The sequence below is a fragment of the Eschrichtius robustus genome, chromosome 16, assembly GCF_028021215.1.
Source record: "Eschrichtius robustus isolate mEscRob2 chromosome 16, mEscRob2.pri, whole genome shotgun sequence".
NCBI classification, from domain to species: Eukaryota; Metazoa; Chordata; class Mammalia; order Artiodactyla; family Eschrichtiidae; genus Eschrichtius; species Eschrichtius robustus.
The window spans coordinates 62453091-62472507 of record NC_090839.1 but is presented as its reverse complement, the minus strand read 5'-3'; the positions used below and the strand labels follow the sequence as shown (position 1 = coordinate 62472507).

Sequence of the window (19417 nt, the reverse complement as noted above, 5' to 3'; positions counted from 1 at the left end):
CCTGCTGAGTATGGTTTTAGCGGAAGGCAGGGCCAGTCTTATCAGGTCTTCCAGTTTTTAAAAGAGAAAGCAGTCATCTGAGTATATGTGAAAACTTCCAACTTTTAAATACTAGTAACTAATTCCATTGACAAATAGAAGAACACACGGGCCAAACACAGCCAGTCTGTGGCCTCCCTCATGAGCACCCAGATATGCTCTAGGACATTATTAAAATTCCTATGTAGGATGTTACGATGTTTGCATGCATTCCAACACATCACGTGTGACAAAACGAAATCTACATGCAAAGCCATGTTGTGTGTGTGAACGCAGCTAACAAACCACAAAAGCGTGTACGATGTAACAGAGCCTGAAATGAAACACAGGCATGAAGAACCACGAGAAAATGCACACACATCAAACAGGAAACAAAATACACATTCAACACGACATAAACCACAGCACAGAATACACACGCTATAGTAAGTGTGCTCATGTGCAAGCCACGGAAACCTACTTACATGCTGCACAATATGGCGTGTGTGTGGCCATAAACAGGTACACGTGGCATAATTCATCAATAACGATGACAACTGTGGAAAATGCCTATATTTATAGGTACATATATGTCCCTGGCACCCTATAAGGAATTTATACTCATCATTTCATTTAACCTACAAACCAATTCTGTGAGGTAGGTACTGATATTGGCCCAGAATTGGGGAAGCTCAAATTTATGAGGTTAGAGGAATTACCCAACACCACACAGGCTTGCTGGAGCCAGGATTTGACTCCAGGTGGTGTAGTAGCAGCCAGAGCCCACACTCTTACACAAGCAACAAACATCAAGTACACGCAACACAAGAGATTTGATACAAATCATACTACACAACATGTATGTGTACACAACTCATATAATATATATTTTTACTTTTTCAATACAAGCTAGTCACTTACTTGCATCACAATAAAAGCACATACGTATATATCGTTCACTTATCTTCCGACACAGTATAACATTATCTATCTATCCACCTGGCAATCAATCAGTCATCCATCCATCCATGCATCCATCCATTCATCTATCCATCTGTCCATCCATCCATTCATCCATGCATCTATCCATCTATCCATCCGTCTATTTATCTACCTATTTCTTCCATTTACTCACCTTGGAATTTTTTTACTCTGAAAGAGCTTAACAAATTAGATTTGAAACATGGTGAAAAATACATGGTTAGAAACATTTAATTTTATATGCTAATGTTTATTGGGAAAATGAAATAACCATCTAAAGAGGAACTTGTGTGTTCTTAGTATTTGGTGGTTTTAAGAGATCCAGAGGGTACACATGGGCTTAGTCAGGAGGATTTATTTTCTCCATTCAGTGGCACTCTAAACTTGAGTTCTATGCAAATACATATTTCCTAATTAGCTTGATGGCCTCTAAACACACAGATTGCTTAAAAATAACAACATGCATGCATATAGCTAGGTATTAAGCCAACTTTAAGCTAATTCTCTTCACCAGTTACTAAAGGCTTTCCATATCCAAATGATTCTGAGATTGCCGTGAGCAAATGCACACTATTGCCTTTACTTGTAAATCCTGCTTGTTTTTGGAAGAGTGTTCCCTCTGTCTGAGACATCATTAAAGAAGCCAAGTTAATAGGATTGTCACTATGAGAAATGGACTAAATCCCTCGCTCCCTTTCCAAGCATCTTGAGGGCCGGGGGTGAAGGGGGAACTGGGCACAGCTTTGCTGTGTTGTGCCTTGACAAGCTGGAACTGGAACTTCCGTCTCCCCCTCCCTAGAGGAGAGAGGACCCCATGTCCCATGGGACACAAATGCAAACCTCAGATGCCTGCCCTCCTGGCACGGCCAAGGGTGAAGGCCAGAGTTCACAGAGTCATTTATTTTACATGAGAACCAAGTCTCTCCCACAGCTGTGGCCTTTGTTTATTACGACTTACAAAAACGCGTCCTCTCTTCTGTGGGATGCTCTTAACTTTTGTTTTCTCTCTGCAATGCTGTCCCTTTCATGTTGAAAAAAATATTCACTGTCACCAGCAAAAAAGAACCACCTCGGTTGTCTCCAGAGACATGAGGAATGGGAGATGTAGCAAAGCTGGAGACCAGGGAGGTGGAAACCGTGGCATCTTCCCAACGAGCCCAGAGGAGAGCTTGCAGCAGCTTCTGGCTGACCCACAGCAGGGACCGACAGAATAGAAGTCAGATACTGTCTTAGTCCCTTCGGGCTGCTATAACAGAATACCGCAGACTGGGTGCTTTATCAACAATAGAAATGTATTGCTTACGGTTCTGGAGGCTGGAAGTCCGAGATCAGGGTGCCAGCGTGGTCGGGTGAGGACCCTCTTCCGGGCTGCAGACTTCCCCTTGTGTTGAAGGGATGAGGGAGCTCTGTGGGGTCTCTTTTACAAGAGCACTTATCCCATTCAGGAGGGCTCCTCCCAAAGGCCCCACCTTGGACCTCATGACATAAGCACCTACCTACCACTGATACCATCACCTTTGGCACTAGGATCTCCGCATATGAATTGGGAGGTGGGTACACAAGCATGCAGACCATAGCAGACACTTAAGGGATCAGGCCCAGGCACCAGGGAACCGAGGAGGACAGTATCGCCCCAGTGAGAAAGGGGGCGGCGGGTGGAAGAGAGCAAACTGTCTGGAACGACACGTTGAGTCTTCCATGCTAATTTCATCTGAGCCCATTATAGGGCCGAGAGAGCATCTTATTTCCACAACCCATAAAAGGTAGCCTGAATCTATGAATAATAGAGAGGAGGAAAGAAAGAACTCTGCGAGGAAGAAAGAAACTCCAGCCCAGGGATTTGGCTCCTGAGGTAGGGTTTAGGCAACTTATCTAATCAGAAAGCTGCAGTGGCTTTCCAGAGCAAACCTGCAGCTTCGATCAAACGGGCGCCGTGTGCTCGTACTAGTGTGAGGAGAGAGAGGTGAGGTGACAAGCAGGGAGGGCACATTGGGGATGATGACTGAGCGGCTCACCCACTAGCATTTGTGGAGCCCCTTCCATGTCAGGTGCTTTGCTTGCCTTATCAGATCTTGCCCTCGTACCCATCTTAGAGTGGATGATTCCCATCTTACAGATGTGGAACTTGAGGCTCAAAAAGATGTAGTGGCTCAGCCAAGGTCACAGAGCTAATAAAGGATGGAGCTGGGGCTCATTTCCAGTGGGTTCCAGGCCTCTGGGTCTTCCCATCCTTCTGTAATACACACCCCCCCCCCCCCTCATCAGCACACCTGGAAGATGGGTCAACTTAGCTGGAGGACACTGTCATCCAAACCTGGGGTGCAGGCACCACGTTGACTCCTTCCCGAGGCTTCGCCAGGCAGATCAGCACCTGGGAACTGCCTTGGCTGTGTGGTGTGGGTCCCAGGGGAAACGAGGGCTGAGAAGAAGCAGCCAGCAGCCGTCCTCTCTGCCCCTGGAACGTAGCTCAGCTCCCTGGCCACTGCTGTGGGCCTCCTGCGAGCACAGAGACAGCCAGCTCACCACGGCGGGCTGGAGCACACTGCCCTGATGGCGGAGGGCGGAAGCAAGTTCTCAAAGTCTCTAAAAGGAGGAGGCGAGCTCGTTAAAGTAAAATTGCAAAGTTAGAAAAAATTTAAAAGCTGGTGTTTTCGTAATGCGAACAACAGGAAAAGAAGGCTCTGATCTTGGCTGATTCAGACATGTAGGAGACACACTGATTTCCACCCATAGTAGCAGGATCCCTCTAGGTCATTGTAGGAGATTACTACATTACTAAATTGGGCAGGGAAGGCACACGTTAACATAAAAGATTCAAAAGCACTGTGCTATGTGAAATACACAGTGCGTTTGTATGACTTGGACGTCCAGCAGCCCTGGAAGCAGTGAGGAGACACTGCTTCCTGGGAGGGAACAGGGAAGGAGACCACACAGCATCGAGAGAAAGACTAAAGGTAAGGCTGCAGCAGGTGGGACGTGCCCGATGGCCAGGGCCTTGGCCTCCGGGAGCCTTCACCGTGCAGCCTGGGGTTGAAGGGGGTCAGAGAAAGAGAAGCTCAAATGCACAACTGTAGGCTTTTCTGTTTACTGTTCCTTGACGGAGTGGAGACTGTCTCTAGAAAACTACAAGAAAAACGCAGCAGTGCAAACAGGTTGAGGCTGTCACAGTTCTGCGAGCATCCCTGCCGGTTCAGTGCGTCCCCACCATGGGGAATCGATGGAGGCGCTGTAACGGAGTCCAGAGTTACCCACCCATAGTCCCCACTAGTTTATGCCAAAGCCAGCAGCAGCTACCGCATCCCTTTTACAAACAAACCCCTTCTTGGGCCGGCTCCCTGTCGGTCTTGGGAGGACCGGGTCAAATCCTGCAGCCTGGACCGCGTTGTTCCCTTTAGGTACCGCGGCCAAAATCTGGGGGCAGGAGTGGGGAAGGGAGGAGCGCAAATCACAGTACCACTGATGCTCTTTTGCCTATTGTAGAATGAGTCAAGAGCTCCGCCCCTGAGTTACTTTCAAGTAAAAGTAAGCAGTTATTTTTAAGACAGGAGGAAGGTGGAGTGGAAAACAAGAGATGTATGGATGGGGGTGCTTATATCTGAGCTGCCCCCGAGTCCCTCCGTCACTCAGTTCCCTGGGTGGATTTAAATGCAGCATCACCGTGTCCTCAGGACTCTCCACTCTTCTTAGTTAACTAAAACTCTTAACTGTGCTCAACAAATTCTCACACAACCAAAACACAAAGAATATATATATATATTGAGTGGGTAAGTGAAAAGTCCAAGAAGGGAGCTCCAGGGGTTCAAGCCATATGATGTCTTTTTATCCCACCATCTATGTCTATTCCTCCAAAAAATGTCTGACTGACCACACATGGGTCTCAGGTCTTCTTCTTCTTTATGTCTGGGGGGTGGAGCTGGGAGAGACGATGTTCCAGAGGTTTTAAATTGAAGTATAATTGGCTTACAATATTGTATATCAGGTGTACTACATAGTGATTCGGTATTTTTATACATTATGAAATAATCACCATAATAACTTTAGTTACCATCTATCACATACAAAGTTATTAGAATGTTGTTGACTATATTTTCTATACCGTACATTATATCCCCATGACTTATTTATCTTAAAGCTGAAGATTTTACCTCTTAATCCCCTTCACCGGATTCACCCATCCGTCTAACCCCCTCCCCTCTGGCAACTACCAGTTTGTTCTCTGTTTCTATTGAACCTGCTTTTGTTTTGTTTCGGCTGTTCATTTGTTTCGGCTTTAGATTCCACATATAAGTGAAATCATATGGTATTTGTCTTTCTCTGTCTGACTTATCTCAGCATAGTACCCTCTAGGTCCATCTATGTTGTCACAAATGGCAAGATTTCATTCTTTTTTATGGCTGAGTACTATTCCATTGTGTGTCTGTGTGTCTGTGTGTACCTACCACATCTTCTTTTCTATTCCTCTATCGATGGACACTTCAGTTGCTTCCATATCTTGGCTACTGTAAATAATGGTGTGATGAACATTGCGGTGCATGTATATTTTTTTAGTGTTTTTATTTCCGTCAGATAAATATTGGGTCTCATGCTTAAATTGATAGCTTCAGTGTAGGGGTAGCAGTAATTCCCCAAAGGAATCAATGATTGGTGATCCTTGTATGCTGACTCAGTTTGTTTGTCAATAGCTGACTCTCTGGTATCCAAAGTCCAAAGGTGATCCTGGGAAACTTTAATAAAAGTAAGGGTTGGTGACCGGGGTGTTGGGAGGGTCAATCAAATCCTTACGTGCCAGTTTGGAGATGCTGAGACCCTCATAGTTGTATGAGGATTAGTGGATATTTTTTCTCGAACTCCATGTATGACTATTGGCAAAAGTATAAGATAATCTTGATAATCTAAATAAATCAGATAATCTAAAAGCGCCAGAGCGACAAGATAAGCCTGATGCTTTGCCACTGGTCTCATACATTTAAGAAACATTATCAGGATTCAGATTGGATTTCACTGTTTCTCCAGGACTCCTATAAGAAGGTCATGCTCACCTCTGCAGGTACAGTTCAGGCGTGAAATGGGTTCATGTCCTAGCTGCTGCTGATGGCGTTTTGTGCTCCTCCCCACAGGGCATTTATAGCTGCATTCACGGGGTGCACATTGAAGAAAAGAAGAAGTCTCCAGACTTCAATCTGACCGGATCCCAGAGCAACATGTTAAAACTCCTTCGGTCAGCCAAAAACATTTCCAACTTGTCCAACATGAACTCCTCAAGAATGGATTCCCCCAAAAGAGCTGCTGAGTTCATTCAAAGAGGATCCCTCATCATGGACATGGTTTCAGATAAGGGAAACTTGATATATTCAGACAACAGGTCCTTTCAGGGGAAAGACAGCATTTTTGGGGACAACATGAACGAACTGCAAACCTTCGTGGCCAACAGGCACAAGGATAACCTCAACAACTACGTGTTCCAGGGCCAGCACCCCCTGACTCTCAATGAGTCTAACCCTAACACGGTGGAGGTGGCCGTGAGCACGGAACCCAAAGGGAACTCCAGGCCCCGGCAGCTTTGGAAGAAATCCATGGACTCTCTACGCCAAGACTCGCTGACCCAGAACCCAGTCTCCCAGAGGGATGAGGGAACCGTGGAGAACAGGAGCTACTCCCTAAAGAGTCCCAGGTACCTTCCAGAAGAGGTGGCCCACTCGGACATCTCAGAAACTTCGAGCCGGGCCACGTGCCACCAGGAGCCTGACAACGGTAAGAACCACAAGGCCAAGGACAACTTCAAAAGGTCAGTGGCCTCCAAATACCCCAAGGACTGCAGCGAGGTCGAGCGCTCCTACCTGAAGACCAAAGCGAGCTCCCCCAGGGACAAGATCTACACCATTGATGGGGAGAAGGAGCCCACTTTCCACCTCGACCCTCCCCAGTTCGTCGAAAACATGGCCCTTCCCAAGAACGTGGACTTCTCCAGTGTCTACCAGGACCACGGTGACAGTTTCCGCAAGGGGGACTCCACACTGCCCATGAACAGGACCCCCCTGCACAATGAAGATGGGCTCCCCAACAATGACCAGTACAAACTCTACTCCAGGCACTTCACCTTGAAAGACAAGAGTTCCCCGCACAGCGAGGGCAGCGACCGGTACCGGCAGAACTCCACGCACTGCAGGAGCTGCCTGTCGAACCTGCCCACCTATTCAGGCCACTTCACCGTGAGGTCCCCCTTCAAATGCGACGCCTGCCTGCGGATGGGGCACCTCTATGACATCGACGAAGACCAGATGCTTCAGGAGACAGGTAACCCAGCTTCCCAGGAGGAGGTGTACCAGCAGGGCTGGCCACGGAACAGCGCCCTCCAGTTCCAAAAGAACAAGCTGAGGATTAGCCGGCAGCACTCCTACGATAACATCCTCGACAGTCCCAGGGAGGCGGACCTTAGCAGGCCCTCCCGGAGCATAAGCCTCAAGGACAGGGAGCGGCTTCTGGAGGGAAACTTGTACGGGAGTCTCTTTAGTGTCCCCTCAAGCAAACTCTCGGGGAACAAAGGCTCCCTTTTCCCCCAGGGTCTGGAGGTCAGCAAACGGAGCAAGTCTCTCTTGCCAGACCACACCTCCGATAACCCTTTCCTGCACTCCTACGGGGATGACCAACGCTTAGTTATTGGGAGGTGCCCCTCGGACCCTTATAAACACTCGCTGCCATCCCAGGCGGTGAATGACAGCTATCTCCGATCGTCCTTGAGGTCGACGGCATCATACTGTTCCAGGGACAGTAGAGGCCACAGCGATGTGTATATTTCGGAGCATGTTATGCCTTATGCTGCAAATAAGAATAAAATGTACTCTGCCCCCAGGGTTTTGAATTCCTGCAGCAATAGACGCGTGTACAAGAAAATGCCTAGTATTGAATCCGATGTTTAAAACCTTCCATTAATGTTTTATCTATAGGGAAACATAGGTAATGGCCAACGTTCCGGAGGATAAATGTTGGATGTCCAGTAGTGCCCTGCAAAGAGGAAGAGGATTTAGGAAGGTATTTTTCTGTTGGTTCTTTTGCACATGGCTCCATGCCATAGTCTTCCACTCAAGGAGTCTTGTGAGGTGTGTGCTGAGCACGGCAGATACCAGATAGGTGAGTCCTTAACCAAAAATCAACCAATAAAAGGGCAAGTCTCCTGGACATGCCCGCTAGGTATGTTGGCAATAATGACGCATTGGATGCCGATGGTGATGGGATGATTTTCTATATTCCAGATTCCATTAAGACCAGTCCACCATGTAATTTCCTCATCAGAAATGCCTAATGGTTTCTCTAATACAGAATAAGCAATATGGTATGCATGTAAATCTGACACAGACAGAACAAGAATGCATCTGCACTGTAGCGAGATTGACATGTGCAAGAGATTAGGAAGTTTGGATTTATAACTGGTCCAGCTTTATTGTTATGCCTTCCATCACAGCCCCGGCCCAACCCCAGAACTCCAGGCTCCCCCAAAGAGTAGCAAATCAGTGTGTTTGTGGTCACTCTGCTAGCTTCACTGCAGTCCATTTCCAAGACACATCTGGAGTAAAAGGCCAGATGGGCCCTCAGGCAGAGAGCTACAAGGATCCCTTTGGATGTCGATTTGTGTATTTCACAGACACTCTCTCACCCTTGGCTTCGATGGTCTTGTTCAGAGCTGCATAAACTCACACATTTGTATCTTCAATATCGTGTAAGTGTGGATCTCCTGTCTATGACACAGCGGCCGTTGTAGTTTATCCCGAAGACTCCTGTGTACGTAAGTTTGCATTTCCCCCCTTCCGGTGATGACTCAGGGTTGTATAGTATCTGTTACCCTTCCCCCGCAAGAGTAACCATCACTCGTTCAGTCCCCGAATCACCATGGTGGCGTTTCATTGTGTGTTGCTGTTCCCAGTGTGGTGAATGTGGTGGCATGTGCCAGCAGCCATATGTGTACTGTGGTCCTTAAGAAGTAAAAAGCCATCCGTCTGCTGAAGGCCAGCGTGACTGTAGGGTTATCTTCCTTAACGTCCTGAAATTCAGCTGGACACTCGTCCCCACCCCCAACCTCCTTAAATCAAAAGCCTTCAAAACATGAGAGACACTCATGCATCTACCCCGAGCAGCCTCCAAATTGTGGATAAACTTTAGTGGGACAAGCGATTTCTCTCTTCTGAAATAGTCACTCTATTGGAGGCAAACTGCCTCACTAGCACCAACGGGAGATGAAAAATTCCTCAAAGCATTTGTCATTTCCGAGTCACCTCCATTCTCAATCTACTCAAACCTGTGCGTAAATGATATGAGATGATACTCATTTTGTAAACCTTGGGGGAAGGGTAGGGAATCTTTATGCGTGAGACGCTCTTAGCACAGTGCCTCCTGGTACGTGCAACGTGCCCCCCAAAATTAAGGCAGTTGTTATGACACTTCATCAGACAAGAATTTTCTAGTTTAAAAATTAAATATGATAAAACCCACAGCAATATTAATTGAACACTTTATATAGTTCTAATCTAATAATTAGCGTGTTTTAAATACATGAATATCCCTGAAATGCTTGGGCTAAGTAACCACCCATTTTGCAGGGCACCTGGGTCTGTTACGGTGTCATGTTACAGAAGCCCTAGGCTAATGTAAACGAGCCGGACCATTTCCTGGTTTCCTCCTGCATTTTGCTCGGGGTTCCCGGAGGAGGGGACAGAATGGCAAGTTGAAAAGTTATCCTGTTTCTTTTAGTCATGCTGTGTTCTGTTTTGTAGGCAATGCTTTCCCATGAGTGGGCAGGTGCCAGGAATAATTCTCTTAGAGCTTGAGGATTCACTGAGCGGCTCCCTCTTTGAGAAAGTGCACCTGACCTACAATATTCCTATAAGGATGAAAAGTGGTTGCCGTAAAGTTCAGGGTCAGTGGTAGAGAGGTAGAGGGAGGCAGTGGGTGAGAAAGTCTTTGAGGTTGAAAGGCAGAAGGGGCCAACTAGGTGCTGAAGACGAACGCACTTGAATGTTGCATTTTATTTCTTGGATGTTGCACCTTTACTGCCTCAAGACCCAACAATGGAGAAGCCTAGATTGAAAGACCCGGAATAGTCCCCCCAGTTTCTAATCTTAGACACACCTGTGACCGTATCATTTTTTAGAATTTACTTTGCCCTTTGCCCTTCCACTCCATTCTAGAACTATACAGCCCCAGCCAGGATCACCTCCATTTCCTCACAAGACTGGCATGTCTTGACATGAAGTGAATCGAAAGGTCTCCCCAGAATACAGAACAGCAGTACATCGCCAGTCTAAAGAGGCTGTCTGTCTTCCTCCAGTGTCCTCCAAACCAGGGAGCTGCCAAATATGGCAGAGATCTCCAGGGAGAGTGAGAATTACACTTGGAATTATCCCATAGATCAAAAACCCTTCTTCTAATAACAGCATTAGTTCTGCTATTAACCCCATGCCTCTCTGGGTATAGAAACTAAAAACGTGGCTTTGGGAAGAACCGACAGTAATGTAGTGAAAAAAAGTATACACTTCCTTTAATACCTAAAGTGTTTTTAAAAAAATAAATAGGATTGGATGCTGTGTAATAAATACCATTTCCTTCCTCCACAAATTCACTGACTCTTAGTAGTGATGATCCCAAACTTAAGACAATTGACCATTGATGGGATGGTCCCTTTCCAAGTGAAAGATAGTGATGTTTTTTTTTTTTTTTTTATTTATTTTGTAGGGAGAGCTATTCAGAGGTAATCCAAGTCATTTCAGTTCTTTGAGAAAGAGTAGCAGGAATATAACATCCAACAGGAAATCACACCTACAGTACAGGAGGTGATAAGAATTACACAGGAGGCCCTGAACTGTGGGTTCATTACAGAGGGTTCCTCTGACACGTCTAGGCTCTGAGTCCTTAGATTTGTTGATGCCAAGGATCCAGAATCTCCGAACCCAAATGTGTGCCGGAGTTTCCTCTGACTCAAGTCGGAACTGGCATCCGTAATGATATTGCATTAACTCCAAATGGTTTTCTCTCCTTGAGAAGGACCCAACTAGTCCTCAGATAGGTAACAGTATGCACATGAAACCAACTTAAAATATTCTGTGTATGAGGAGAGTCTTCTAGGATGTGAATTCTACTCTGGGAAACCTTTGGGTTTCTGGAAAATTGTTTCCGTTATCCTTAACACCTGCAGGTTCTTAGGCCACCTCTAGTTTTAATGCTCTGAGAGGGCAGGTCACCAGTGGGTCTACTTTTCTGCCAGCGAGGCTTCCATGAGAGGTGCCGGATTATAATCACCCTACTCATTACTCTTGTGTCCTTTGCAAATCTCACTGCATGTTTGTAGCCAGCACTGTCTCATGGATTGTACTCGGTTTTCTCTTCCCTGTTTCAGAAGGTGCCTGAGAAGTGCTCATACGTAGGTTCTCTGATGAAAGCATTAAAATTCACCCGTTGCAGCAAAATCAGTCAAATCAATTCACGCCTATTTTCAGGGGAGAAAAAAGAAAATTACACCTTGTTTACAAATGAAATAGTTTCACTTAAATGGGACTCTAGCCAAGGCAGTTAATTAGTCAAAGGATCCACGGCAGCCACGCAGTCATACATTGTTTATTCTATTTGATATGTCTACCACTGATGTGTATTTAATATTCTGTGTCCTTCTCAGGAAATGACAAATGCCCCGAATTCTTTGCAGATGGAATTGCTAATGAAAAAGGAAAAAAAAGTTGGTGTTAATTAAATGGTGATTAAAAATTTATCTCCTTTAAACTTAAAAAGTGCAGCCTTAATAATCACTTGTCATATAAATAAATAGCTTGCACTGAAATCCCTTGCGGTTTAAGACCTAAATAAATACTAAGTTGAGAAACCTAAATATCTTTCAGAAGAGCTGAATATATTCATTAACTTTATGCAAACCCTGTACTGTTTCTTTGTGCATAACTGTTGTGTATGAATTCTTAAAAGGGGGACATGAGTTGTTTCTGAAATAGAGCCTGTTTGTATTAAGCACAGCTAGAGTAGACATTAATTGGACTTCAAGGGAAAGACCCACACCAACAGAAACCAAAACTGAATAGGTGAAAGCTAAACTCAGTGGTTGGTATTTAATATGACTTAAAGGCAATTTTCATTTGAAAAGCAGTGTTTATTTTCACTTGAGATAAAACTAGACCTTTCTGGATACCCCATCTTCTCCTGGTAAACAGGGTTGCAAGTGCTTAATGAGAGGTTATGTGGGGGTCTCTACTTGAAAAGTTCTCCCAATGTGCAGTTGCCCTTTTCCATTCAATCCCTTTACATTATTCTTTGTTCATATCTTATTGTATCAGAGGAGGTCAGCTTGCCACTTGGTAGAGATCGGAGGTGATCAAATGCACTTATCCTGTGAATGTAAATGCTCATGTACACGTGTATATAATATACATGCTTGGTTACTACAATTCACAAGTAAGTGTATTATCCAAGTAAAATTGTATATAATGTAAAGTTTATGTTAAAATTTAAATGGTGAGAATGATATTAACACATGGAAAACCCATTCTGGTTATTGATGGGATGATATTTATGTAAAGAGGGCACTGTTGTTTTTTTTTTTAATTATCTCAGTTCTAGGGAGGATCATGGCGCCCAAGTGGGATTTGGGTGTTGGAGTTCTTGGCCCCTTATTAAAAAAAAAAATATCTGGGGTTAGGGGTGTGGGATGTATTCTGCTCACTTTCGCTCTGGAAGACAGTGCTGTGATAAGGGCATGCATGTGATTTCTGTAAACCCACCAAAGGGCACATTTCCTGTTTAAACTCCTTCTCCTCTTCCCCCACCCACACTCTTTCTGTGCCCGGAAGTACTCAGTATAGTATCAGCTAAAGGTGCCTGCCCAGAACTTAGAGAACTACACCAAGGTTTGGGGGGAGGGGAAGGGAGATGGGAAAATTAAGAGAAAATGACATTCCAAAGGGGCGGTAGTCATCTGTATAAGATTGTCAGGTTGTCAGGTCTAGAACCCGAGACTTCCTGGTCCAATTCCTAGCTTGGTCCCCCTTTCCAGGCTATCTCGTTCCTAGGTTTCTCACAGGAGTTCTCCCCTGAGTACCTCTGGGATCAGAGCCAGAGAACCTAAGAGAACTGACCTGGCTATCTTTGCCTCTTGCCTTATACAGACCCATGCATCCCTCTCTGAATTTGGTTTTCCTTTAAGCTCCCCAAAACCTCCTGCTTCAGAGTCCTGGAGAAGAGAAACTTTTTTTTTCAGGGACCTACCTATTCCCTGGGAAGAGTTGATAAGGGATATCGTTTAAAACCTCAAACCAAGGTTGAAAGCTGGCAGTGATCACTGCGATAATAATATTGTTATATTTCTCATGAGCCAGGGATGAACAAAGGACACTCGCTGATTAGCTGATGGAACCTGACTGAGTATCCACTCTCCTTTTAAGGACAATTTGGGATTGGGGAGCTGCGAAGGGACTAGAAAGTACAGTCTCTTCCCATAAGTAGTGTATGGTCTAGAACTTCAGTTCCCTAATGCAAAAGATAGCTGAGGACCCATGAAATGCAAACATAGACTACATGAAAAAACTGGAAATGATAAATAAAGTTTGTGTCAGGAGATAAAAATTTTATCTGATTCCATGCTCAAACAGACAGACAGACAGACAATCCCTTCCCTAGGCTCACTCCCAGGTAACTTTAGAGAATCTAGTTGTTGTTCCTGGAGATGCCCTTGATTATTTCAACCTTCAAAGACAGTACTTAGGGAACCCAGGAGCACCTGATCAGGTGAACAAACTTGCCCTTCTCGGTTTTTTGCACAGGCAGCCTTGGATCTGGTTCCATTCAGTTCTCCAACCGTTGCCAAATCATGCCTCCTCCCAGCTCTGCTTTATGACATGTGCTTTAAGAAAAGGTTGTGGAAAAAAATCCTCAAAGGATTGGGAAATAGACCATGATGTAAAAAGACTATTTTCTGAAACCTTTTTTTGTTTGGTTTTGTTTTTGACTTGTGAAGAATACTTTGGATAGTTCAGGGTATAAATGTATCAGGGAGGGAAGTAGAGAGAATTCCTGTTGAGTCCCAAGTGCCTCGTGTTGTGGCTGGCAAAAGAGAACACATCAGGTGCCTGGAGAGAAGATGGGACAAGGAGATGGCAAAAGGGGTCAAGGTGTGTTTCAGAAAGATGGTGGGGTGGAGAGGGAGCTTATTTTTTCTCTGTCCATCCTATTCTGTACGTTACTGGAACGTTGGATTCTCTGTTCATCCCAAGGACACGCCTTGGTTCAGCACCTGAATTTGGAAATATCAAAATATATCTACATTGAGCGTAGACTGTATTCTAGGCGTGTCCTAGAATGCAATCCTCAAAATAACCTTAAGGATGTTAAGTATGATTGCTCCCACTTTACAGATAAGGAAACAGGCTCAGATTGGTTTCAGCCTCATCAGCCACAGAATCTGCTAATAAATCTGTAATATTAGGCATAGTCTCAAAGTGCCTGATCTCCTCCAGGGAGGTCAGAATGGAAGTCAGGAAAAGAGAGATTCTGTTTTGAGGTCCCTGGGGCTATTGCTTGAGTTTCAGCCTGTGTGGTGAGGAAGGTGGTTGGTGTCCTACCCCTCGTCGTCTGGTTTGGGGTGTGTTGAAAACTCGCGGGACCCCACCTCTGTTCGTGGTCCCTTCTGAGACTTGAATGCTGTGTGTGTCTCTCCCCTGAATGCTTGCACTCAGCACTTACTTTTTTGGTTCCTGGGGAGTTATTTTCTCTACTTAGCATGTGCCTAATCTTAAATATCCCCTTCCTAATATCTCTTCTCTTTCTTAGTAGACATCAGGGATAATTCCATTAAACATATGCAAATAATATGCTCTCACATATGTGCGGTTGCACGCACACACACACACACACACACACACACACACACACACACACACTGCCTTGTGGCCCCCATCAAAGCTCTCCTAAACATTGTGGCCCATTTTCAGAAAGGGCATGCTCTCTGCACCCTCCTGTTGCTTGTCTTTGCCAAGCAGACGGAATGAGGTTCGGAGGTGTGACAGGGAATTGGAAATAAAGTTTTTGCATAAATGATCAAGAGTTTGGTAATCAAGTATGACTGAGGGGCAGCTATTAAGATTTTTTTCCCCTTCTTAGTCTGTTCTATGTTTTTCAAATTGTCTTAGAGATACTTTCCTGGTTATTGACATCAAGATAACTGTTGCACCACTGAATGCTTGTTTGGTTTATCTCACTAAAGAATGTCGAATTGGAGTATTTCCACCAGGCTTTCTAGGAGCCTAAAATGATGTAGTGTGTAGTCTGTGTAGGCGATGACCCCGAGGCAATGATGCAGTCCTTCCTTGAACCCCGCTCCCGTGTTCTAAGCCACACCTCTCTCTCCTGGCATTTCATTTACTGTGAGGTGGGGCACATTAGGACCATTTTATAGATGAGGAAACTGAGTGGGGTTTGAAGGAATGTTTTCAGGGGAGGTTCTGTGATTACATCCCTCTGGAGGGTCATTTAACCTAATGTAGGGTTGTCCTAGTCCCTGAGAAATTCTCTAGCCCTTTACATCTTTCAAGCTGGCAGTAAAGTCTCTTAAGGCAGAAAGGTTATTATTATTTAATAGCTATTTTGAAATCCTGTTGGGTCTACAAGTGCATGACAACATTCTCCCAGGGATGCTGAGCTTTGCAGAAACTGGAACACTCAAAAGAGCAATTTGGCCAGTGGTATCTCTTCACTGGGGCTGTATTTCAAAGCACACAACTCTCCAGGGAGCAGGAGCCAAACTGTTGAAAATGGAGTCATTTCTCAGATTAACCTCCTCCAAAAAAGTGTCAGCAGTACATAGAAACAAACAAGACCAAACAGATTATCACTCATAAATCCCTCTTATCTACTACATTTGTGAAACGATGAGTTTGTGTTTTTGCAATTCTGAGAACATTCCTCATAAGCAGTAGCCCTGGGTCATAACCTCTTCCAGTTAATTCTCTCTCACACCTTTGGGAAAGATTTAAGATGAGCCTTCAAAAGGATATTAATATAACAAGTAGCCAATACCACAGCTGCCTTTTAAATTAATAAGGTTAATTGTTCTCCGGCAAACATAAGTTTGTCTTTGACATTTTAAATGCTTCTCATTGATCTGACATTTTGCTGTTTCAAGCTTTTAAAGGGCTCGAATCAAAGACTATTGATAGCTGAGCAAATAGTGAAGGTCCAGAAATATAAAAACATTGTCAATTTTTCCATGAAGAACAATCATAGGCTTTTGAATTCGACCGAGGTTTTTACATTAGCCATCTAAGACTTACTGAATTATTTCTATTCTCAGTTAAGCTAATTCAAACAAATGAACAGTATTGACTTTTCAAATCTATTTTTTTTTTAATCTTTAGTTTATAAGGTTTGTAGACACAGCTCTGAGGCCATGACCATTAAGTAAATGTTCAGGGTAGAAATTAAAGATTCAGATGACTATTTTGGGTCAAATTCAGGTGATCATCTTTGAAAATCCTGATGGATTTGGGAAGATGAAAGTGGCACTTGTAACATTTACGTTTCTCAAATTTTTCCCTGGGAAAGGATGTCAATTATTTATTTTTTTCAAATAAGAAATTAGGTCAAGAATAACATTTTCATAGAAAATTCAGTAAGCTACTCAATACAACTAATTACATGGTTAGATATGGCTCAGATGCCTTCCAAGCCTGAGGGTCCCAAAATATTTCTTTATCAGTTGTTTTTAACTATGACTCTTAATCTTGTTCATTCCCTTGCTAAAACAAATTTAAAAGCATATACTTTCCAAATTATGTAGTCGGGATAATTTAATGTAGTATATCACAGTAGAATGTGCATTTGTTTATGTATAGTCTATATATTTCAAGCTGAATATTCAGAAAGAATTAGGTGAGTTAATTGGTGGCTTGAAAATGAAGCAGATTATAAACATCGTAAATAATGGCCTTCTCACCCAGAAAAAGAGGGTAAACTATCCATCTTTCACTCGTGTTATAAGACTCGTTGCATAATAATACACAAGCTGGTCATTACCCACAAGAAAGGAATTGAATTAAGCAGTTTGATAGGTCCGTGCCTGAGTTCATTTTTAACCCAACATGGATGGGTTTGAAGTCCTTATGCAGAGGGTTTCCATTCACAGCTACATTCAAACACAGTCTAAAACCCACATCAGAACTGGCTCTGTCTCTTGTATGGAGGAGCCCCAAGCAAGCTGTGTTCTCTACTCAGTGGTTTTCATTTGGGAATAAGATGTTCACTTACCAACCGTAACAGTTTATACCTGTCATGTTTTAATCCACTGCATGAGGAAGTGCTAATAAGTGTATTAAATATTTCCAAGCATAGCTACAAAATTACACGTTTGCTTAACACCTTTCTATGATAGAGGAAGTATATACTATGGTTGTCTCCTTGTAGTACGTCTTTTATTTTTGTTCAGCGTGTTATCAGCTGTCTTAAGGAACGGAGTTTGAAATATGTGTGCAAACTGATATGTTCATAACTCCCGAGGCAACAAAAGTGCCCAGTCATATCGTGTAAAAATGTAAATACAGGAGAATTTCATTTTTCTAATAAAGATAATTTCTGCCAATTGATATGAAAATGAGAAATGGAGTTGTGGTCTTTGTTGTTGCTGCCGCGGTTGAGGGCATCACTAAAGTTTCGGGCGGGCTTAGTGTTTGTACAAAGGGGAAAATCACGTATTTCCTCCTTTGTGCAACGGAGGAGTGGAGGGGGGAGCCTGGAATTGGGAAGAATACAGGACTTGGCTTCAGGGTTTTACTGGCAAGCTTTGCCACTGTCCCTAACCTGGATCTCATCATCCTGTGCAGTTCCCACACTTGCAGCATTGACTCTGATAATGTTGGACTTCACCGAGCCCTGTGACTTATGTTTCTGGAAAAAAGTGATGGTTAAAGACCTCCTCTCCTTTTGTATCCCAGGCAACAGCTGACTGCAAAGGACCACCCTTCTCCATATGACTTCGATATGACCCACGGGTGCCCCCCTTCTCCATGCCAAGGCCAGACACAGAGCCTCCACATTCCCAATCCTTGCCTCATAAACGACTAGCGGACATTCTTGTTCCCACTGATCAATTGGAACAAAATGCTTGTTGAGCAGCCAGAACCAGCACACAACTTCCTCCTGGGAACAGGCTGGGCTCAGACTCTTGGGTCTGCTACTATCCAATCCCGCCACTCCCGTTCATCTCACATCCCCACACCCTGTTCTTCCCAGTTTTGTTTACTCCCCCCTATAAAAGAAACGCCCTTCTTACCTAACTCTTGAGACGCCTGCAGAGCTTATAGTTGGAGCATTCTCCCTGTTCCAATAGCCCTCCTCCCCCTATTGCAATCGTCCCTTTCTCCTCCTTGCAAGAATTTTTCTGTAATCAAGTCCCTCCTTACTAAATCTAGATTTAATTTTCATGTGCCAACTCCCATCCCTAGATCAAATGACATTTCTAAAAAATCTGACCTTGTTCACTCTACCTCTCCTTTACTTAAAACCCTTCAGCTTAAAACAAATGACCCACAGGAAAAGCCCGGATTCCATAGCCCAGCACACAAAGTCTTCCACTCCCCACAAACCCCTTCCTACCACGTGCCGTATGCACCTAAGGCCTTTCTGCTCCTCTCCAAAGACACTATGAGCTCTCGGGGTTCCATGCCTTCACTCGTGCTATTCTTTCTTCCTGGAACGCTGGTCTCCTCCACGTCTCCTCGTCAACTCCTAATCCTCCTTCAAGTTGTATCTTCAGTAGAAGCCTCTTCAGTAGTCTTTCCAAGCTCTCTCCCAGCAGCAGAGTTAACACCTGACTTCTCCGTGAGCCAGCCCCTTGCACACCCATCTGTCACATGATTTAGCAGCCTTTACGAAACTTTTTAGTGTGTGCTATCTCTCTTTAGAATGTGAGCTTTTCCAGGGCTTTTCATATCCAGATGAAAATATATAATTTTTCATCTTTGAATCCTAGCACCCAGCCCAGCATCTGACAGAGAGTGGGCATTTTTGGATGGGTAGGAGAATAGCTAATTGGAAGATTGGGTGGCTGTTGGGTGGGTGAATGGCTGGATGGGCATGTAGATAGAGTGCCTTGGAATCTGTTCTTGGTTTACTTCACTCTCTATCTTATCTACTGTATTTTACCCAGACCTTTGACTCTAAATGCCACCGATTACTCCTACGTTTTTATATTTGGGCCCGACCTCCCCTATAAATTCTAGACTCACATATCCATATCTATATTAGTAACTCCACCTAGAGATCTGAAAGACATTCAGATCCCAAAATATCTTAAAAGGTATATTGGGCCATCCCCCACCCCCAGTAGAAATCTTATCCTCCCCCAGAGTTCTCCAACTCAGGAACTGGTACTGCTACTGAG

At 44.3% G+C, this 19417-nt stretch overlaps 1 protein-coding gene across 2 annotated transcripts in view; it reads left to right on the top strand.

Annotated features, from left to right (window-relative positions):
• GRIN2A (glutamate ionotropic receptor NMDA type subunit 2A) overlaps window positions 1-7916 on the top strand; it is a 365558-nt gene extending 357642 nt beyond the window's left edge. Inside the window, exons 12-13 of one of the 2 annotated variants that reach the window (XM_068566046.1) lie at window positions 6117-7289; window positions 7633-7653. In XM_068566046.1, coding sequence (XP_068422147.1) covers window positions 6117-7289; window positions 7633-7653 — 1194 coding nt within the window. Of the gene's footprint in view, window positions 1-6116 lie in introns of both variants that reach the window. The other variant, XM_068566045.1, reaches the window with a different exon arrangement.
• The last annotated feature ends 11501 nt before the right edge of the window (window positions 7917-19417 follow it).